Source organism: Ursus maritimus, unplaced genomic scaffold, assembly GCF_017311325.1.
Source record: "Ursus maritimus isolate PB19 unplaced genomic scaffold, ASM1731132v1 scaffold_8, whole genome shotgun sequence".
Classification (NCBI taxonomy): domain Eukaryota; kingdom Metazoa; phylum Chordata; class Mammalia; order Carnivora; family Ursidae; genus Ursus; species Ursus maritimus.
The window spans coordinates 77,558,870-77,582,049 of NW_024426996.1; the positions used below are offsets into that span (position 1 = coordinate 77,558,870).

At 56.9% G+C, this 23,180-nt stretch overlaps 1 protein-coding gene across 1 annotated transcript in view; it reads right to left on the minus strand.

The window, feature by feature from the left end:
* PPP2R2C (protein phosphatase 2 regulatory subunit Bgamma) overlaps nt 1-23,180 on the minus strand; it is a 51,436-nt gene that overhangs the window by 25,387 nt on the left and 2,869 nt on the right. The window contains exons 3-5 of the mRNA XM_008685817.2: nt 21,944-22,109; nt 19,129-19,241; nt 13,729-13,906 (exon numbers count right to left, since the gene is read on the minus strand). Coding sequence (XP_008684039.1) covers nt 13,729-13,906; nt 19,129-19,241; nt 21,944-22,109 — 457 coding nt within the window. The remainder of the gene's footprint in view (nt 1-13,728; nt 13,907-19,128; nt 19,242-21,943; nt 22,110-23,180) is intronic.

Below are 23,180 nucleotides of genomic sequence, written 5' to 3' on the forward strand. Positions count from 1 at the left end.
ATCACATAAAAATACAGAGAGGAGGAGGAAGGAGCCTGGCCTGGTTTCCCAGGAAACTGTGGTTTTCTGGGATGATAAGAAGCAGAGATCAAATCGTGAAAAATGAGACTGAACAGTAAGAGAGAAAAAGCCAAGACTTCCGTGCTGCTAATTCCATCCCCGTCCTTCAGGGGCTAAGGGCCTACAGATGCCTGCTCAGGAACGGCTTCCATTTCTCCCCCAACCTTAAACTGGTGCCCATGCGGCCGTTTTGAAATGAAACACGAGCACAGCACCTGTTTGAGCACCAGGGGAACTAAATTCTTTCCGCAGAACTCGGGCCACAAAAGTTCAAGGAAGCTTGGGGGACACAGAAGTGCCCAGGCCTCAGGGAACGCAGGTCGGCTTGGCGACCCAGGGTGTCACGTATTAGGGGACACGTGTTTACACCGTGTTTCATCAGGCTACGACTTCTGGGGGAGCAGGACTTCGTGGGTAAGAGGGAAATGCCTTGCCCACCACTCCAGCTTCTCTTCCAGGGTGGGGGGACACCTGTCCGTGCGCCCCATGGAACTCAGGGTAGCCGCGCCCTTGTTGCTTTTCTCAAAGAATGGAGGGCAGAGTGACAGATGCCAGGTGTCACTCCCGGGCTGAAGCTTTGAGTGCCAGCAGGCCGGGACACTTCCCCCTCTGCTGTGGGACCTGTGCCTCAGGGGGCCTGCTACGAGATACCCCTGGGCTGTTTCAAGCCTCCGAGACTTTCCAGTCATCTGTTTCTGCACAGAACCTCCCCTCCCGACCCACTCAGCATCCAAACCTCTTCACTTTCCCACCTCGGGGTGTTCTAGGACGCAGTTCAACGGAGAAGCATCAGAGGTGTGACGTCTGAACCCAATCGCTCTGCCTGCACCAAGACCAAAACTCGCGCACATTCAACGACGATGACTGTTTAAGACCGTCGCTCATCATGAGTCACAGGCAGGAGCTCAGTCCCCAGCGTCTGGCTCGGGGAGACGGAGGCTGATGCTCATGAAAATCTCTCCGCCAAGATGGGAAGACTGGGAAGCTGTGCACACGGGGCCCGGGAAGGGAGCGCGGGGCGGGGGGGCTCAGAAGCCTCCTCTCCCAGCCCCCACATGCTGCTCCCAGACCCATAAGGGGCCCAAGGTCAAGCGAATGGGTGTGGCTTCTTTGCTGGATTCCCGAGCGCATGCATCCTGCGGCCCCATCATGCTTAACCACTCCTGACAGCCTCCTGACAACACTCGTTAGAAACAGGTACGAGGCATGACAGCTTTTAGAAGTACATGGGGCTCAATGACGTCTGCAGCCCTCCGCAGTGAACAGGCCCGAACCAGGCAGCACAGAGGCGAGGCACAGGGACCGAGGGTCTTGTGTGTGGGCTCGGGAGACAGAGCCTCCGATGCCGGGGTCCTGCTGACAGCCCAGGACCACAGCTCTTACAGCCCAAGCATCACTAGGAAATCTCTTGCTGCCTCAAACAAAGGACTCTGGATACAGGGGGTGCTGGGGAAAGATGGATGGGAAATATTTCCACGTGACCCCGGTGGAGGAAGACAAAACCACAGTCACGGCTAACGTGCTGGGGCCCCCGCAGGGCAAGGGCTCCCTAAGGCAGGGCAGGCAATCTCGCGCCTCTGAATCCCAGGGCCCAGAGTCATGCCTGCATCTCCCGGGACAGCACCGCATCCTTCAGGGCACGGCCACCCAGCCTGATCCCAGGGCGGTCTCTCCAAGACCTCCTGCTCAGCTCACCACAGGACCTGTCCTTCACCTGCTGCCTGGCTCCTCGCGGGTGCAGCTGGGTACTGAGGGGGGCTGTCCCTGTCAAATTCCCTTCATCTGATCATAAAGCCGGGCCTGAAGGCAGACTCCTCACAAGGGAGGCAGGTTTGGAAGAAGACTCCATAGCGTGATAATTGCACCCCACATGGATGCTGCAAACACTTCTCCTGGACTCACACCTGTGTGGCCTTGTGCACGTGGACCAGGAGGCATCTGGTCCAACTGTGACCGTATGTGGTGGCTTTGACTTTGGCACGACCTACGCTGGGTGGGAAGCTAGGGGCCCGGGACTCAGCCTGTGGTCTTAGCTCTCTGGAAAGCTCAGTGCCGTGTGCAAACGTCATTCCCGTTCCTCAAGCCTCAGTATTCCCCATTTGCAAAATGGGGGGTTGGGCATGACCCTGGAGCACTGACCCCCCCAGGTGGCCTCTCCCCCATTTCATGGTCAGATGCATCAATTCCCCTTGTACACGGCGCTCACAAAGTTCCAGGCAAGCTGGCCTCCCTGGGGAACGGGCGTAGTTAGACTCAGCTACAAGCCCTCCATCCCTCCCCTGCAAAGCCGTAGAATTATTCATGCGCTGTTTTCCATCTCATTGTGCCCACCCCGCCCCCCCCAGGTCTGATGGGCTTTCGTTTAACCTCTGGTCACATCTTGGCAACTAAGTTTGCCGACAGGAAGGTGGAGAGAGGTGCAGGTCACACAGGGAGGAGGAGGAGGAAGGGAGAAGGTGAACTCACTCAGTTCGACTGAGCGCAGGGGGTCTTTCTCCAGAGCAGCACGTTGAATTGGTCGCTCCCTAGCCCACGTCCACAACCTCACCCCCAGAAACTGTGAATGTGGCCTCAATGAGAAAAAGAGTCCTTGTAGATACAATGAAGGATCTTAAGAGGAGGCCATCCGGGATTCCCGGAGTGGCCCTAAACCAGTGACAAGTGTCCTTCTAAGAGACCCCCAGAGGGCACAGGACCACGGAGGCAGGCCAGAGTCAGGCGGCTGCCAGGAAGGCCTGGGGCCCCCAAAAGCTGGGAAAGGCAGGACGGAGCCTCCCCGGGAGCCTCCAGAGGGAGCACGGCTCTGCCAGCATTAACTGTAAACTTCTGGCTCCCGGAACTGGAGGAGATTTCTGTTGTAAGCCACCCAGTTTGCGGACATTTGTTCCAGCATGCACGGGAAACTGACACTGGCTTGCCTATGGGAGCTGGGCAGCAGTGGCCTGGCCGTGGCACTACTGCCACAGTGCTTACTGGTTGGCTGCCCACCTCCCCAGTGAGGGCAGGGACCTGTCCTTCTGCGTCGCTGCTGCACATTCCGTGTCTGGAGCAGCGCCCGGCACATGGCAGGTGCTTTGCGGAACAGCTGCTGAAGTCGGTGAACCCCCCAGCGTGTCGGGGGCCCCTGGGACCCGCGCCGGGGCAGCACAGGGAGTGTCCCCCCATCTCAAGGGGAAGAAGCCCTTAAAGTGGTGGCGAAGCACAGGCTCAGGGAGACGCCAGACCAGGGGGGTGGGGGAGGGGGTCCTCGAGGAGGGGACCAGCACTGACAAGGTTCATTAAAAGAGCCACCCCCCTGCAGCGCATAGCAAGCCTTGCAGCAGCCACGAAAGTGCTCAAGGGCGCCGCGGAAACCGGAAACACGCTGTGCATTGGTTTCTGCGAGGTTCACGGGAAGGTCGCATTCCCCACAGCGCCGTCCTTCAGTCCCCACTGCATTCTGCTCAGAGACCCGCTAGCACTCAGCTTTTCAGGCGGCGACCACTGGCTGACCTGTCTGCTTCGCTCCTCTGAGTGCGCGCAAGGTCATGTTCCTGTCTGTACACCTAGCTCCAGCCAAGCACCTGGCCCCTGCACGCACCTGCACGCCCCCGATCTGCCCCGTGGGCGGGCCACGGGCACACTGCTTCCCAGCTGTGCCCCGTTCAAACCTCTCCGCCCATGAGTGATGTGTACCCCATCCGTGGCTGAGGACACGGAAGCTCCGCCAGGACGAGCTGTCCTCCCAGGACCCAGCAGAGGGGGCCCAGCCCAGGACTGACCAAGTTGGTTTCCAGAGTCGGCAATACACCCACCATGACGGGGGCAAAGCCGAGCAGGGCTGAGAAGCACCAACTTCGTGCCGGGAGGGGTGCGGCCTCCTGGAGCGCCAGGGCCTAGGGGTGGGTCTCTGGTCCCTCGCAGCTTTTGGCTCCTGCCCCATATCATACAACGAATCCCTTTTCCTTCAGGGCCCAGTGTGAATGGTGTATTGCTCTAGGCCCAGGGCAGGCAAAGGTCTGTAAAGGACCGAGAGTAAACATTTTAGGCTTAGCTGGCTGGAAGATCTGACCTCGACTTCAACTCTGCTGCTCTTCAAGGCTGGTGCAGACGACATGGACGTGAATGGGAGCGGCTGAGCGCCCATGAAGTACGAACAGGTGCCTCTCGCCCCCCGGGCTGTACGGTGGGGGCCCCAGGCCGAGAAGAAGGACTGCAATCTTGCTTTTGTAACAGTAACCTCCCTTCTTGACCCCGCGCAGGGCCAGCGAGTGAATCAGCCCCACTGGCCCGGCTCCTCCCCCAGCACGAGGCTGTCCTCCCGTCCAGCTGTTCCCGTGATCCCGGCCCTTGCCTGGGGGAGTCAGCGAAGCTCAGAAGCAAGCGCATGTCCCACCCTGCAGCGAAGCCTGCAGCTCCCGCTGTCAAGGACACCGCAGGGCACTCCAGGCAGGCCGTCTGCAGAGTCATCAGGTCTGCAAGATTTTTATAGAAGCTCCTTCATCATCCGCTGCCAAAGGCATGGCCTGATGGCCGGAAGCCAGCCAGGGTCACGTCGCTCCCTGGGCCACATCACCACAATGCCCCACTTGGAGGGCCCCTGACATGTCAGGGAGAAGGTCACTGCACCTCCAGGGGCCCTCGTTCCTCTGAACTTCACCTCTGAGGCTCATCTCCCCTACGTGAACGGGGGATGGGCACAGGTGCAAAGGGCCATCACTCGTCCACGGCCAAATCTCCCCTCCGCCGTAAGATGAGTCCTGTACATGAAATGAACAAACATCACTGGTTTGTTCGGGAAGGAGCTCAAGTGAGAAATGGGAATGGAAACCACCCCATAAACATCAAAGTAGTACAGAAATATTAACTAACATCACGGCAGGCTTCAGGGGCAGCAGCATGACAAAGGACTCTATTAAGATGCAGCAACTGCGTCAAACCCTCAGAGAGCTGTTGTGGGCAGTCCCTGACCCTGCACCTGCAGGCCAGGCATCTCGCATCCCTGCAGGAAGGACCACCCAACCTCCACGCCCACGAAGGAGGAGAGGGAGGCCAGGGGCGGCAAGAGACATGCGCAGGGCCACATGTGGGACACCACTGAACAAGGATAGAGTCCTGGCTTCCTAACTCCCAGCCGGTGCTCCTCCCTACGCCCGTCCTGTTCTGGAGGGAGTGCATCTCCCCACAGTATGCAACCCCATGGGCAATGTTGCTGGGGTACACTGGACTGGCTGGTGACCCTGCAAGGGAGGTACTAACAGCTTGGGTGAGGGGAGTTCAATGAGGAGAAGGATGCAGCCTTGGGCTCCATTGATTTAACTGAGCAAAGTGTGGTTTATCTCGATGTCTCTGCAGGAAAAACACTCTCAGGATGGGGGAGGCGGTTACCATGGTGACCGAGCAGCCACCGCGTGAGGATGGAGGCAGCTCTACCTAGGACCACGCCACGAGAAGCCTCCCCCACGGGCTCTCCAGGGACACTGGAGAAGGCCTCCTGCACATGGAGGCAGTCTTGTTGGGGAACAGCCAGCAAAGCTGCTTTTTTCAGCCAGTTTTCTCCAAAGGTGAGCTGGCTACAAAGATATGCTAGAAGCACTCTGGCCAAACCACGTCAGATCCTGTAAGAGGTTCCGGGCAGCCTCTGCCTCTGTGTGAATTTGCTACGGCTGCCACAGCATGGGTGGCTCAAACCATAAATTATTCTCTCCCAGTCCTGGAGGCTGCAAGTTCAAGATCAAGGTGTCAGAAGGTTGATTTCTTTGAGGCTTCTCTCTGCAGGGTGTAGATGGCGCTCTTCTCCCCATGTCCTCATATAATCTTCCCTCTATGCTGTCCTAACCTCCTCCTCTTGTAAGGACATTAGTCATATTGGATTAGGACCCATCCAAATGGATTCCTTTTACCTTAATCACCTCTTGAAAGACCAAATACAGTCATATTTGAGGTCCTGGGGTTAGGAGTCCAACATACGTGTTTTTATGGGACCCAATTTGGCCCATAACAGCCTCCTTCCCTTCTCTGCTCAGAACCTTACTAATTATGATGGTGCAATCCTGCTTGGAGAGAAAAGCCGGGTCACTGGGGTCATGGGGGGCCATGGAGAGGGGCTATTCCGTGTGACTGCTCACAGCACAAGCCCACTGAAGCCCTTGCATATCCTCTCCATGTGGCGAGCCAGTCTTCACAGCTCTTCCACAAACCAGCTTATGTGATTCCCAAGTACCGAGCCAGGGAAGAGAGCACTCAGTTTGGAGTCACAAAGACCAGGGCTTGATAGTTCAGCCCCACCGTACACAGCTGTGTGACCCCCTGGACAACTTCTCCATCTCCCTGCACCTGCTTTTCTCATCTATAGAATGGACTGATAACATCCGCTTTGCAGGGCTATGATGAGGATTTAATGAGATGACATTAAGTCAAAGGTCCTAGCAATTAAAGTAAATAAAATGATTTAGACATATAATTTTTTACAAGTCCCTAGTGCATGGTTAGTACTTTTGGCAATAATTAAAGTTCACTAAATTGAATCAGAGTCTTTCCCTTCCTCTGGAAAAACAGGAGATTAAGCAGATTGCCAAAGGTGCAATGTATGCCCCTTCTCCCCAAGAAAACAAGGACTTGGGGGTCTGCGCTGAATTGCATGCCTTCCTTGGCTCCTAAGAGCTGGGGCAGAAACCCCAGACAGGACAGAGCTGGGACGCACACCCAAGTGGCTGCCTTCTCATGGTCACTGAGCCCGTCCTGACCTCCCCTCCCAGGGCTTCCAGCCCAGCAGTGAAACCAGAGAGGCCCACAATGCTGCTCTGAGAGAGACACACAGGGTGCCCGCGATAGGATTTTTGGGGAGGCCCGGAGCTGGTCTGGAGAGTCCGGGAGGCTGAGGCATTAAGCAGAGGACTGAGAAACGTAGGTTTTTGGGGGGGGGGCATGTTCCATGCGAAGGGGAGGTAAGGCTGAGGAGCTGCCACAGGGCAGCCAGCTGGAGCCCCGATGGGGAAAGGGTGGGAGATGAGCCTCCAGACTGGGGTCAAGGGCAGAGGGTTTAATCAGGAGCATGTCTCAGAAATGAAACGGAGGCCTGTCAGGAGGGATCAGAAGCACAGGAGAGGCAAATGTTCCCATCATTAGAGGACATGTTAGGAACATAGAGCTGCCATCACCCGTGCACTCAGCGCCTGTGTCACCTGTCACCTATGTCACCAAACGATCCCCACTCTGTCCTGCAGTGGGGAGAAAAGCACCCACTCTCCATTAGGGTCTAAAAGTAGAGCCAAGAAACATCATTGTACTGATGGGGCTAGACGGGCCATGGGCAACTGCACCTACTTCTCAGAGCTCATCACCACACCACCCACAAAACAGAGGGAATGACAGCAGCACAGGGCGAGCCGCATAAGGGCCGGAGGTAGAATCACAGTGGCTGCTGCGGGGGCTGTCGCTCTCCTCCTGAGAGGCGGTGTGGGGAAGCACATGCGTTCTGCACCCAGAGGCCCCGAGTCTGAATCCTCGGCTCTGCCACTTCCCAGCTAGGTAACTCTGGGTAATTACTTGCCCTTCCTGTAGCTTCGTTTCCTCATCTATAAAAGAGGGATGTTGATAATGCTTACTCCACAGCGTTGTCAGGAGGATTAAAGAGAATTAGTACATGCTTAGAGCTCTGCTGGGCACAGTAAGTGCTCAGTAAGGGGTGACGGTCACGGTGACAGTGGTGTGCGAGGTGGTGGGGAAGAGGACTCCCAGCGCTGGCTGCCCACGCAGTCAGCACCACGGACAGCTACACGAGCACTCAGCCCCGCTAGAAGCCCAGGCTTGCTGAGCCCCCCAAAGCAGGGGTGCGCCGGCAAGAACTTCACCACATGCTTTCTGGGTGGAAACTGATTTTGGGGATTCAGACTCAGGGCGTTTCCAAGTAGATGTTCCTGTTCCTTCTCTGTAGAGTGGTACTACGGGATGATGGAACAAGGCAGCCTGCAGGATACCTGAAAGCAGGTCAGGGCCAGTGTGGCTTGTGTCTACAGCCCATCAGGCCCTGTGCTCCCCAGCCCTTCCACCCTCCCAGCCCCCAGCACAGTCCTTGGCCCGTCCCCTCCTTTTCTCCCTGCATAGGGAACATGCCCAGCCCCCAGGCGGCCATGTGCAGACCAAGGTTTGGAGCCTCTGCCCCTAACTGCTGCACCATCCCACCTCGCTTCAGGACCTGCTCTGTAAAACGCAATTAGAAATTTGCTCCAGACCGAGGCTTGGTGCGATGCCAGCTTCCACCATGAGAAATCGCTCAGGGGGAGAAAAATCAATTGAACCACCCTCACAATTCTCCGAGTGCTAAAAATAAAGCAGAGGCCCATCAGCTGAGATGCTCTGTGCAAATCTGTTACCTTTAAGAGGCGTCGAGCTCCAGAAAAATCACTCAGAGCTGCCTGTCTCCAGTGTTGGTATTGCAGGACATGAGAGGCTGTTTAAACAGATGTGGACACGGCGCGGGGGAGAAAGAGGGGCTTCAAGAATCAGAGACGAAGCAGCGATTTTGAGAGCCAGCCTCAAAGACCTGAGGAGCTGCTGGTTGGGAGGGAAACACTGGCCACCTGCCAGGCCCGATTACTGTCAGGCCTTTTACGAGCATGATTGCTTTATTCCTTACAAATATCCTTAGGACGAGGAATTTGGCCCATTTGACACTGCTGGAAGTTGGTGGCCAGGGAGGTTACACAATGAATCTGGGCACAGGTCTGCCGGACCCCAGAGCCCAGACCGTCACTCATTTGTGCCTGGGTTCTCTAAGCCCCCAAAGCCCAGATTTACAGGGAGGTGCCTACATCCTAAGACCACACGGAGACCGGAATTCCTCCACCCGAAGTCGTCATGTACAACCATTCGTAAGCACCTGCTATGTGCTGGGTCCTGCATTATGTATGGGGATAGAGAGGGCTCAGACGGGACGTACCTCATCGCAAGGGTTTCAGCAGAAAACAGGGGAGGCAGTCATACTAAGAGAGGAGGAAAGCCCAGTGTGACCAGGGAGTGTGGGCTCAGAGGGTTCTGATGGCCCAGGAGGCACGCGGAGTGGACAGAGCAGAGGTGACCGGCTGAAGGGGGCTGTGAGTGACGCTTACTGAAGGTGTACAGGAGCCTGGGGAGGTGGGCAGGGGCCGGTCACCATGAGCCTCTGGGCATTGCTGAGGGATTCGGACTTTCTCCAGAAGCTGACCGGGGGGGGGGGGGGGGGGCAGGGCCACTGGCTGGGCAGTGTCGGACGCTGGCAGCAGGCCAGGCAGGAATGGTCTGGCTCCAGGGACGCCTTTGGCAGGGATAGAGAAGAAGGCACAATTCCATAGCCATCCAGGGATTGGAAAGAAAGGGCTTGGCACCTCCTTCCATCTTGGGGGTGAGGGAGAGGAAGGAGGTGCCCGGGCACACACAGAGACTCCATGAGCACCGGGCTCCCTGCCTCTCCATGCAGAGCAGCCAAGTCTCAAATTAGCAGCACAAAGGTCCTCTGAGTCAGCTTTCTATCTATTTGCACTGTCAAAACAACACTCACCTTCTCTCCTTTACTAAGAAGGCTTTTCTTTCTCTCAAAACCTTTGCTAGAGATCAATTCTGCTTAGGTGGAAAGTGTTACAAGAAGGTAGTTCTGCCCCCAGGAAACTTCCAGTGGCTCAGAGACTGAACAGCAGCACCCACCGAGACAAGTCGAGACACCGGAGGGAGAGAGTTAAAGGAAGATGAAACCCCAGGCCCAGAACCCCCCATCAAGTGCTTGCACAAAAGGGGTCTCCCAATTCGGAGCAATTCTCCAGCTCGGCAGGCCTCTCCGGCCTCCTCCCACGCTGGAAATGAAACACCTTTTCTAGTCACAGGGCTGCACAGGACCCGGCATCACAGCCGCAGCCTGCAGTCCTGACGCCTTCCCTGCCAGGAGACTGGCCTCCGCAGGGCGGGTGCCGGTCTCTGCACGGAGCCCCTGGGTCTCATCACTCTGGTGGCCAAGCAGCAGCGGGCCCGGGCGAGTGCTGCGTGCAACACGGTTCCCTGACGAGCTGGTCTCAGCAGGGAGGTTTCCACAACCACCACATGCCCCTGGAGACTCCCCTCTGCTCCTTCTGTCTGCCTACTGGGTACTCACTTTCCACAGGCAGGGGCTGCCTGGAGCCCAGCTCAGCAACCGTCAGCGTTCTGCGGCACCCACACACCTCGACCTCAAGAGACAGGTCGTCTTTATAGTCTATCAACTACCAAGCCACCTGCACAAAATTAAGAGGCAGCATACACGTTCAACACGGAGTTAGGTGTTTCCAGGGGGACACCCCCCCATGACTGATGTTCCTCTCTCATCGTGAGCCATCTCCTCCTCACCTAGCCTAGATTCAGGCACCATCAGCCTCATGTCTTCTTATTCACTGGGCAAAACCCCCACCCTGGCTCCCGCTCCGCCTAGCCCACACCTGCAGCCCTGTAGACAAACAGGGCTGGAAAAAATGCACACCACTGTGTTTGGTGGTCTCACTGCCTTGTCAGCTGCTTGCAGGCTGGGTATGGTACTTGTTTATTATACTAATGGTTTGCTGTTTGTTGGCTCCAAGAGGGCAGGGGTCTTTATCTAATTCAAAGTCAGGCATAGAGCCTGGCACACAGGAGGTACTCAATAAATACAGCAGTGAATGGCAGCTCCCACAGCACGCAGAGAGGCACAATTCTTGTGTATAAATGGGGCAAAGGAGGCACAGCTGATAGTAAGGACTCAGGAGGACTATGCCTGCAGTCATGCAGTGGACCAATCCTCTTTTCTTATTCCTGACTAACCTGTTCCAATGTCCTGTGGCCACCACAGTCCAAAGGACAGTTATGATATAGCCCACTGCCCCACTACTCCACTGCCTCCTGTCCACAGCCAACCCCCTGCCTGCCCATCACTGGATCTCCTCACTGGGCTCCTGGCCTCCAGGATTGCCTACTGGAATCTAATCCATCCAGGACACACATACACGGCCCTCCCACTGTCCTCACCCACCATGTCCAACCATGCCCACTGCAGCTTGTGCAGGTGCTGCCCTGCTCACAGCAAGAGTGATGTCCCTGACACTGCCTGGAGGCCCCTACTGGCAGGGCCGAGTTTCTTTCATTGTCCCTGTGTCCCGGGGCTCAGCATGGACCCGGGTCAGAAGAAGCACCAGGAATTAATGGCTGAATATCAGGGAACACTATTCCCTACACAGCTGCGGGCTTCACAGTTTGTAAAGGGCGTGGGCATTCACAGTGTTACTGAGTCCTTACAGCAGCCCAACAGCGTCAGTCCGGCAGGGGACGCGTCCCCAGCCTGGTCCTGCGACAAGGAAGCCTGGGTTCCAGGACGGTAGCTGCAGCGGGCAGCCTGAGGGCAGAGCAAACAGCCTGGGGCCAGGCCACGGAGGCCTGAGCGCGAGTCCCAGCTCTGTCCCCATCAGCCCAGCCCCCAATCTCCCCGAGCCTCTATTTCTGCAACTGCGAAATGGGGTGAGAATGTGCCATTGTATCCAGCTTTCGTGCCAACATGAAGGCCAAGTCAGATGGCGAATGGCACACTGTGCACTGTAGAGTGCTGTGAGGAACCACTGAGGACAGCCCGCGGCAGTCTCACAAGTCCTGTGCCCACCCCGTTTGCAGACCTGGGGCTCCCATGTGACCCATTTTGTTCCGCTAGGAAGCTGGTCGACACCTCAAACTTGGCAGTGGACATCTGGCTGTGCGGTCCACTACGGCGGCCTCCAAATGCTGGGGCAGCGCCTTCCTTTCCCAAGGTGACGCCCCCCTCCCAGTAACCCCCTCCAGCACCCTTGACTCAGGCCTGGCCAATCAGAGCACTGCTCCCCCCTCCCATAGTCATGGGTTCAGAGGTGCCCCTGAGGCCCCATCAGAGCCCATGGGGTGCCATCTGGGGGCTTGGTGAGACGGGTCACAGAAAACTGGTCTTTTTTCTCTTGGACTTTATTCTGGGAGGGCAGGGCATGTGCTGCTGGCCCCAATATGCTACCACAGGGCACCTGAGACAAGCCAGAGCAGAGAGCAGAGGCAAGAAGCAGAGAGAACCATCTAATGATGTCGTTTCAGCCCCTGAATCCAGCTGTGCCTGCAGGCTTCTCATGGTCCATAAGTCAGTAAATGCCCATGTTTTGATTGAGCCAGCAGGGATGAGGTGTTCGAAGCCTTGCAACCAAAGGAGTCCTGACCAACTGAAGCTCTGAGCGCCAGGGACAAGGGCAGGGCCCACTGGGCTTCCAGCCCGAATGGAGGGTCAGGCAGATGCCCAGCCCACCCTCTCCACCAAGCCAAATCTGAGCTTCCAAAATCTGAGCAGCTCCAGCCTCAGCCCATCCTTGAACCTTTGTGACCACCCCCATCCACGTCCCCCTCACCCCGGCTCAGAGCGCTCTGCTCCTTCGGGGCAGGAAGGAGACAGGCTCACGCTCCCTGACACGCAGAGCACCGGCTGCATGCTGGGTGCATCTGGGAGGGGCTCACTGAATGTGCGTGCTGCAGTCCTAGCGGGGAAGGGTCAGGGAGGCTCCCAGGGATCTGGTTCCTCACCAAGGTCAGCAAGCTTAGGGGACACAGTGGGACTCCCACAGAGGCCCCCACTGACCCCAAAGCCCCGCGTCTGCCCCACACCCTCCTGCTGGGCTCAAGGACCAACAGCATGTGCTTGCTCTCTGCTCCTCCGAGCCCCCTTTCTCCCCATTCCCAAGGTCTCTCTGCCCAGTGGACCCTGGCCAGTCCCTGGCTCTCGGCCCTCAGAAGCCATTTGCTACCCTCTGTCTCTCCTTCCAACCCTCCAGACTGCTCCTTCCTGCTCCCACACGCCCTCCCAGCCAGCCCTGGCTTCTGCTCTGAGGGTAAGGCAGCAATAGCAGGTCCGACACCCCGAGTGGGGAGCTTCTCGCAGCAGGAGCTGCCTGGTATCCAGCACAGAGGGGACATTGGGAGACTGTCAGCTTGCACGAGAGCTCGGGGTGGGGGGGCTCCTATCCAGTTCCACTGCACATCTTCGAGGCAAACTTTACAAAGCGCAGTTGGACAAAGAGGTTGGAAATGGGGAGTCGGGGGCTGGAGGGGGGCCTGGGTTGGACACTTGCTAGGTGTGAGCACCTGTCTCCTGGGTTGCCATAAGGCTGATATGAGTTAACACGGACGCTTGCTGAGGTCAGCACAGAGTGACGTGGTAGCAACCTGGCTGCTTTGTCCACTGCGGCCCCTCCCAGGCTCGTGCTTGGGTGCCAAGTTCTTTCTTGACCAGTCAGAGGGGTCTGGAGTCCATCCTACTGCCCCTAGCTTGCCTAGACATACGGGACTGCCAGGCAACTGGGCTTCTGACACCTCGACTGTCACTCTAAGCCCTGGGTGGGCCCCCAAGGCTGTTCATCACACGCTGAGGCCCCTGCCTTGGGCCACAGGGAGGAGGGTCCCTGACTCTCTAGTGGGTCAACCATCCTTCCTCCAGGAGGGCAGACCCCAGGACTCTAGCTCCTCTGAGGTCCCTGATGCGGTCTCAGAATGACAGGGAACACATCCGCCTGGAGAAAGCAAGGGGTCGAATATAACCCTAGGCAGCCATGGCTTTAAATTTTCAAACCAGCTCATCAGAATTCCAAACTGGGCCTCACTCACTGGAGAAGCTGAACAAAAGCAGAAGCTCCCGCATTGGCTCGCTCACAATACTGAAGCTCCGGTCAGTGATGGCCAGGTGCCAGAGGTTGATGCGCAGGTCGTCTGCCGACATGTACGTCTCGCAGTCGCTGTTGACGGAGATGGAGTTGATGTGGTAGGTGTGGCCATTGGCGAAGACCCTCCGTGGGCTCACCTCCACCATCAGATCCATGGGCTTCAGCACGGGCACCTGCGGAGAAGGGGACGGTAAGCAGGGTGATGAGGTGATGGAGGGGGACTGCAGGGGGACAGGTGCCCAAGGCAGGAAACGGCATGCCAGGGCCGCACGATCAAAACCGGAGGCCGGGAATGTGCCAGTGGGCGTCCATCCTGCACGTGTTGGAAACAAGCAGCGCCACGTGGCCAACATCCATCACCGCCAGCCCTGCAGGAAAGCTTCGCCTCCTGGGATTGGTTCTGAGCCTGTTGTGTGAATTGAATAAGTGGCTGAACCCCTCTGCGCCCCAATTTCCTCACCTCTAAAACGGAATGAGAAGATACCATGGCAGCACCTGCCAACTATCCACCATTTTTATTCCCTTGTCACAAGGAAGTGGCTGCCCAGGCAAGAACTACATTTCCCAGCTGCCCTTGCAGTTGGGTGGCCATGTAACTGGTTCTGACCAATAGGATGTGAGCACAGTGACACCTGGCACTTACAAGTCAAGCCGGTTAAGAGGCAGGTGTGCCTTCTCTACCCGCTTTTCCCTTCCACTGCAGGAAGGTGAGGACCCGAGCTTTAGGAATGAAGGCCCGTGGGATGGAAGGAGGCTGCGTCCCTGCAGGAGAGTTATGTGTCCACCAGGAACACTGACCCTGGACCTTTCCATGAGTAAGGAATTCATTTCTGTGTGTTCGGCCCCGCAATGCCAGGGTTATTTGCTACGGCTGCTGGTGTTAGCCTAACTCATAGAAACTCCCCCCTGAGAGGGTTGGTGTGAGGAGTCCCTGGGACAGCATCAGATCCCACACCTTTGCTTCCCTCCGTGCCCTCTGCCTGGAACGTTCACCCCCTTTGAACACCTAGTTACGCGGACTCCTCCTGCAAGGCCTAGAAGCGACAGCCCCTCAGATGTGCACCTGCTCCGGGAGCGGGGTTCCGGGCCTGCTCACCCCCAGCAGACTGCACACATCTGTATCAAGGCTCTTAGCATACGCTGCGCTGTGTGTCGGGCACAAGGCCCCACCCCAGGAAACCGTGAGGTCTTTGAAGCTACAGGGATGGGCAGACAGACAGACAGACACGGCTTCATCCATCTCCCCCCAGGCCTGGCCCAGACTCGATGCTCAGGAAATGGGGATTGGCATGGCCATCCCGTCCTGGGTGGGAAGACTGGATGCCAAGATGTCCCTGACATGTCGAAGTCCCAGAGTCAGGAAATGCAGAGCCCGGGGTGACTGCCCCGCCAGGGCATGTTGGCGGAAAGGCAGACCCCTGAAACCCTACTGCCTGGACACCCACTAGGGTTACCCTTACCGGGGACTTCACCTCTCTGGACCTCAGTTTCCTTATCTGTGAAGAGGGGTATGTGAGGATCCCACGAGTTCATGCAGGTCAAGTGCACTCAGAATGGCGCCCCGCACATGGTAAGTTCTCAGTGCTAGTGCCCGACCTCCTCCCTAGCGGGTGATGGGAGGGTGGACAGGCCTCACACAGCCACACGGGTTCTAGCGTGGGCCTGGGGGGACCCTGCTCCAGGGGCCACGGGAACTGCGTCTGAGAGAGAGGCAGCTCGGCCGGGCTCCGAGTGAGGAAGAGCTCAGGGTCCCGGTGTTGGGCTGTGCAACTTTGTCAGCCAACTGCAGGGCTCCTGGGCCTGGGGCGGCAGTTACCAAGTAGAGTCAGGGGAATCCAAGCAGAACTGGGTGAGGACGCGCTGTGGCAGACGGGCTGCTTGCCCTCAGATGGGAGAGAAAGACAATAACCAATACACAAGTGAGCGTGTGTGTGTGTGTGTGTGTGTGTGTGTGTGTGTGTGCATGTGTGTGAGAGTTCATAGAGCACAGGTGCTGTTTGGAAAAATAAAACAGGTGCAGGGTCAGGGTGACAGGGCGGCAGGGGTGGTGCCGGGTAGGACGGGCAACCAGGAGGGGACGCAGGAGCAGGGCTGATGCGGGCCGTGCGGGTCAGACTTGGGCTGATGTGGGACCTGAGAATCTCCTTCTCCCAGAGGACCTCTTCTGATTCCACCTCACTCTTAGGCTAGGCCCAGGGCTCCCTGGAGTGGCCACAGTCTGTCACAGCCCTGGCCACACGACAAGGCAGCTGTCTTGTTCCTGCAGTGGCCTGGGAACGGTTAGGGGCACACCGTGTCTTCTCGTGTTCGTCTCTGTGTGGCTGGCACTCAGCCCAGGACCCCACACAGAAAGGCCCGCAGGGGAAGGAGTGAGTGGGTGAGTGAATACATGAATGGGCTGTGTCCCTCAAGCTCCCCAGGGACAGCTGAGACAGGAGGTGACCACTTTGGTGCTGCAGTGTTCCTTCTCACGCACAGCACCAGGGGACCCAGTGTGAGCATGTGCCAATGTGTGTGCCTGCGTGTGCACGCCTGAGTGTGCATGTGTGTGCACCAGTGTTGGGGGGTGCATATGTGCGGGTGGATGCATGGGTGTGGATGTGCGTGGGGGTATCTGCATGCATGAATATGGGTGTGAGTGTGCACGTGTGTGAGCATGAGTGCGGGCGTGTGCAACGTTGTGTGCATGCCTACCTGGCTCTGGGCCGTTCCTGTGCCGCCGGCTCTGTGCCCCGCCCTGCCCATGTCCCCCTGTGTCAGATATTCTAGGTCAGCTCCTAATCTTTCCTTCCCTTTCCTCAAGGCACAGCCGCCCAGGGTCCTCTGGATTCTCTCAAGTCACACCTGTTCCTGGAGAAGGTCAGAGCATCACTGGCCTTGCAAAGCCTTGATCTGCCTCCCCTCCTTCTGGCAACATCGCTTCCCCTCCCGGCAGCCTTGCCCTCCACCGAGGGCTCCAGCCATTCACTGCCATCCCCAAACCATATTTCAAAGCCATTAAAAGAACAAAGGAGAGGAGGAGTGAAAATAAATATGCCCTGAAGGTTTGCGTGTCTCATGAATAAAACATTTTGCCTCCCCCAACACTTCTAGATGCCACAGTCTGTCTAGTCAAGGTGAGAGGCAGGAGGGCAGACATGTGAACACTAAGGACAGAACATTCTGGGATACACAAGGCTAGACGGTGCAGAAGCAGGATGAGAGTTTTTATCTGGCTTGTGTAGAAACGGCTTTACAGAGGAGAAGGCTACTAGGGTTTTAAAGGATGAATAGGAGTTCACCAAATCAACGAGGTGGAGTGACTCCATGTCTGTTTCCTTGGGGGCCTGGGCCCACCTCTGACACCTGGGGTCCAGCACGGGGCCCGTTGTAGAGCAGCTTGTCAGCAAGTAACAGCCCAGCCTCCAGCAGGAACGGCTCAGATTCGGTAAAGAGCTGCACACGGCTAGGTGGCTTGGGTGACATGGAAGGAGATAAGGAACAGGCAAGAGGTGGAAAGACCCAGATGCTCCCGTTCTTTCTCCCTTTCTCCTCCTCCAGCCTCAACGGACGGTTAAGGGCCATCTTGGGATGTGAGTGAGATACAGAGCAAAGTCTCAGATGGGGGGAGGGAAATAAACGGATTCCCGCGGGCCACGGGCTCTGCCGCAAACGCCAAGCCCATTAAGAGGTGATAATTGTATCCTTCCCACCAGATGAAAGCCTCATAAACTTCCTGGGGGCTGGGGTGGGGGGGCAGGGGTGGGGGGGCGCATCACTCCCATTACTCAATGTGGAAGCTAATTGGCCTCCTGGCTTTCTCAGAATTTATTTGCACAATTTGCCCGTCATTTAGAGGCCAGTATGCTTAAACATTTATTTCTCCATCTCGGGAACAACATTGATCACCGTTTCATATTTACGACGATTTGCTGGACACGTAGTGAGTGCGTATGTTAAGCTGTTTCAGGGAAAGTGAGTTCTCATCCACATTTTGCTGGGGAGGAAACAGAGGCATGGGGCGGGGCCCTGCCTACAGCCACCTGACAAGTGGCGAGTGGATCTGGGAGCCATCGGGACACCCGGGGGAGGCACTAACACCCCCATGCCAGGCCTCGTCACTGTCCCCCTCCCCCCTGGAGGGGCACACACTCAGAGCTGTGAGTTGGTCCCCCTCTCCCAGGAGGACAGGCAGTTCATGCAATGTGACCCAGCCTTTTCCAAATTGGCCAAAACATGGAAACGAGCTGAAGGGAGCAGCACCTCTGAAGCTTACTCATAGGACTGAGGCCGTCTGCTCAGAGCCAGGCCGGTCCCAGGAGCAGTGGACACTGAGACACAGACCCAATCCCGCCCCCAGGCTCTTTGTTTCACTGCGGTCTCCCCATGCCCAGAGCAGGGCTGGACACAAAGCAGGTGCTTAGTAAGTGTGCGATGAACGAATATTATCCCAATGAGCTGCGCACCAGCATCCCCTTCAACACACAGGAGCAGAGTGCCTGCCATGTTCCAGGCTTCTGGAAGCCAGGGACACACAAGGTGGCCCTGCTATGCCCCCTGCCCTGCTGGAGAAAGACAGGGACTGACTTTCATGGAGTCTTCCAGCAGGACACCACTGACCATCCCCACGGCTCTCCCAGGAGGCTGGGACCTCACTCCCTCTTCATGGAGGAGACAGGACGCCGACTCTGGAGCCAGACTTCCCTGGGTTTGGATCCCAGCTCTCATTTCATCTATAAAATGCGGTTGATAATCGTGTGCTCCCTTTACAGGACTTCGGTGAGGACTGAGGTCCTGTAGGCAGAGTATTAGGACGACACAGGCTGGCCATGTGTGCCTCATTCTAGATCAGGAGTCGGCGGAGGCTTGGGGAGGCTGAGAGCCTTGCCCAGGGGCACGCCGCCAGCCAGTGGCTGAGGCAGGATTGGAACCCAGATCCTGGGACTCCAGAACTCTCTCTGCCATGTCTCACAGCTTCTCCCCTGGAAGAAAGAGGCGTGCTTTTGCCTTTCAATCACATGGGGACGAGAGTTTGCACTGGCATGGCCCCGCAGCTTAACCTTCCCCGCCTCCATACAGGCGGCAAGAATCACCTGTTCCAGGCCTCTTGGCCCCTCGACGAAGGGCTTGGAGTCCACAAGTTCAGCCCACAGGTTCCCCTGGACACGCGTCACCCCGCCTCATCCCCATGTCACTTCCAGGAGAAAGAGCACCATCTCTGCTTTGCTCACGAGGAGCCCGAGGCTAGAGGCAGGGAAACCCTGCGGCCACCCCACCAGGAAGCAGCCCGGCCAGGACCCGAACCCGGCTCTGGCTCAAATCCCAAAGGCCCTTCAAGTCCTAAAGTCTCACTGTTTCACAAAAGAAGCCCACACTGCTTCCCGCTTGCCGGAACCTTCCGCGTTTCACATCTTACCTGCAGTGACGTCACCGTGGACAGGTCCTTAAGCTTCCCTTCTTCATCTTTTAGGTTATATCCCTCAGGCCTTTTATCTCGTTCAGTGATCTTCCATAATTTGATAGTTTTATCTTTTGAAACAGAGCAAATGAAACGAGACTCATGATTAACTCCAGCGCAGAGCACAGCCTACGAGACAGGTGCGCCACGTCGGGAACTCCTTGACCGGGAGCCTGCTCTCGGACACGCGGGTTCCCGCTCCTTCTGCACACCCACGCCGCGAACACGGCTGCGGACAGGGTACCTGTCCTCCTCCTCTGGCTCCTCACAACTGATCCCAACAGTGAAAGCACTGGGTCAAAGGGGAGGCACCTTTGAGGGCAGCCACAAACTCCAAACCCACTCCCAGAAAGAGCGTATCAGATGCAGCTTCCCACTCTGAAGCCCTGCAGGGCAGACAAAAGCAGGGTGACCCGCTCTCTCCTGAGCAGCATCCGGCCCGTTCAGAGGGCAGCTTCCAGTGGCCCCACTTCTCGGGCCTCCTGCCATGAACATAGAAGAGGAGCCGAGTGGCTGGGATGGTTCAGCGTCTATGTCAGTGCGGCAAAGCCCAGCCACCAGGTGTTTGGCCAAATATAGATACATGTTACTGTGAAGGTTTTTTTTTTTTAGATGGCATTACATCTTACATCCATAGAGTGCTGGGCTGAAAACTTTATTTGCGGGTGCAAGACCCTACTGCTCTTCCTGCCTCCGTTGTGGAAGCCCATACAGAAACAGGGACCAGAAACTCAAAGTAGTTTGGAATGCGAACCCCCCACATGGAGAGCAGGTGTTCTGGAAAGTCCCACAGCCCTGTGATGGACTTTATGGGAATGAGAAATAAACTGTTGTTAAGCCACAAAAAAAGAAAAAAGAATCCGTACAGTGAAGCAGACTGCTCTCCATACTGTGGGTGGGCCTCATCTAATCAGTTGAAGGCCTTCAAAGGACGGCCCTCCCCTGGAGGAAGAGGGAATTCTGCCAGCAGGTGGCCTTCAGACTCAAGCTGCAACATTAGCTCTTCCCTGGATCTCCAGCCTTCCAGCCAGTCCTGCAAATTTTGGATTTGCCAGCCCCACAATCATGTGAGACAATTTAAAATAAGTCTCTTTCCATATATCTATGTCTACATGTGTGTCCCTACCTACAAGCCTACACACACACACACACACACACACACACACACACGCTCATCGTATCAGTCCTGCTTCCCTGGAGAACCTGGCTGCTACTGCAGCCAAAACAAACACAGCCCGGCTCAGGAGAAGGAAGAGGGAGACAACTGGTATCATTAAACCCTTGATAGGTACCCAAGGACATGTCGTTCAGAAAGGGTGCAGCTGGAATTTAAACCCAGGGTCAAGAAGCTTTGAGGGTGGGGGTGTAGGGAGCTCCTGATGCTGACCTTCTCTCCAGAGGGGCAGGAAGAGAATGACATGTGCCACTCCCATGGTAAAAGGAAAGGCAGCACGTGTATGTGGCTCCATAGACACCGGCCTCGTTCTAACTCGCTATGGCCTCATATCATTTCGTCCCCCCAGCACCCCCACGAGGAAGACACAACCACAGAAGCAGAAGTGACAGGGTCAGGATGTGAACCATGTGAGGGGCTCCTGTCCTGCGGAGACCCTCACTGCCTCCTCTCCCGTGCAGGGGAAGGGCCCCACTGGCTGAGCGTGGCCCTGGGCCAGGCACCCTTAAGGCTCTTGGACCCTGCACTTGGCAGGGTGAAGGATGAGAACAGCAGGAACGCAGGGAGCAGGGGGGGCAGGCCTGGGTTCAGGAGGGGTCGGGGGTATCAGGACTGACTGCAGGGACAGCAGGCTCAGCTGAGAAGTCCACAGAGGCTCAGTGGAAAGTGACACCCACTGGAGGTCTAAGGGATGCGGAAGGGTTGGCCAGGTAAGGGGCAGACAGGGCAGACTTCGGGCACAAGGTTTGGTGGGATTGAGTCCAAGCAGTTTCGAGGGTGCCTTAGTAGCTGCACGGAGTCTGGGCTGTGTCGGGGAAGGCAGGTGGCATCACCGTGATAGGCTCACACCCTCCACAGCAGGGCTGGCTGGTCTCAGGGTGCTGGCGGGGTGTCATCTCACGTCACCCTTACCACAGCCCAGGGGGGCTGCGTCCACCCCGCTGCACAGATGAGGGAGCCAAGGCTCAGGGAAGCAAGGCCATCACCCCAAGGTCACAGGGCTGGGACAGAGTCCAGGCCTGTCCTCCTACCACTCAGGCACCACTGATGACGGGGTCGAGAGAAGCAGGAGGGCCAGCAGGGGGAAGCCGAGCCTCGGGCCCCAGGCGCCAGGCCCTGAGTGGGGCACAGCAAAGCAGGGTTCTGGCCAGGAGCCTCCCTGGGGCCTGGGGGCGCACGTGTCCTCCCCGGGGCAGAATGGTCAAGTGGCCGGCCAGGCTCCGAAACTCGCGCTCCTCCTGCTGCCCCCACCCCCCGCACTCTCGAGTGACAACCCCACAGGGGTGTTCGGGGATTCCAGAAGAGTTAGGTTTGGCTCCTTCGTCGGGAATACCAAACTCCCTCCACCGCCCCCCCTCCAAGAACAGTAATGACAGAGATGTCCCCGACACAGCCATCTGTCATGGTGCGAACAAGCCCCGTGTCCCACCACAGGCCAAGGCTGAGGAAGCTGTGGGACAGTCACTGGGTGGAATGTGCCCACTGCTCAAAATACTGTTTTCGAGTTCTCAGGACCTAGAAAACTGCTCAGTCCAAGTAAGCTGGAAAAGAGCATGTGCGAGCCGGCGGTGCCGGCGCCCCCGCATGCGGGCCCCTCACCATTGGTGGACAGCAGGGAGTGGGCGGCATTCTGCTGCGGAAGCCACTTGATCTTGTTGATTTTCTCCTCTATCTCCAGACTCTTGAGATAATCGAACTCCGGCTCATGGCTCTGGAAGGTGCTGTAGACGTCATACTCGCCCTGGCTGTGAGGCGCATTTTTACTCTGCAAGAAAATGCGGACAAGGGGGCCTGAGCTCCAGCATGGCAGGGGCAGGGGTGAAGGGCACGCTGGCCAAGCCCTCCGAGAGCCCGACGCAGCCTGGTGGCCCATGTCCAGGAGGGCTGGGGATCCAATGCCAGGGTCAAAGGAAACTCTGTATTTTAAATGGCCGATGACTTGGCGTGTGTCTGTGGCCAAGCCCTGTCTCCTCCTCAGTCCAGCAATCAGGCTGGCTCACATTCAGTGAGCACCTACTATGTGCGGGGTGCTGAGTGAAGTGCTTCTCACTCCCCAGTCTTGTTCTATTCACTGCAGTGGGCACCGCAATTCTCCCCATTTTACAGACGAGAAAGTGGAGACTCAGAGGTGAACTGACTGCTCCCCCCAAAGGCCAGGTGTCCACTAAGTGCTGTCACTCGACCCTCTGAGGTCTGACACCAAGGCAAGGCTCTGGCTTGATCCTCCAGTCTGAGTGTCCAACTTGGTCCTGATTCATGGAATGCATGCATTTTGGAACAGATTTCACACGGAGGCAGAATATTCTAGAATGTTAGACTGACATTAGGCCATCTTCCCCCCGAACTTTCCTCCATGGACCCATCCTGGTTTAGGCAGCAGAGCTCATAATAACAAGGACCGTCGTGACAGAGCCCTCAAAATAGTGAGGCAGTGAGTCCACTGTGGGCACAGGGCGGCCTTCTCAGTGGACAAGTTCAGTGCATGTGGTACCGTATAACCCGCCAGGGAGCAAACGGAGTCAGCTAACCAAGGACAACTTCAAGTTTCCTGCTAATTATTCCTAAATCACCTCTTGCTAGATTTCTACACCTGTCCTGCTTCTGACAAGCTTTCAAGTTCTTCTGTATGTTTGCCTCCAAGTCCCTGCAGTGGCCACGAGCACTGTCTATGACTAAGGTCACTGGGACCAGAAGAGAGAAAAAAATTAGAGGAGAAAAATTCCAAAGTCAAGAAACGTGCATCTACCCATCTAATTTCTCTCTGCAAAAAGGACCCTTGGCTTTGCCATCCCCGGTGGGCTACCCGGGCTCTTCTCGGGAAACTGGCACGCTCGGG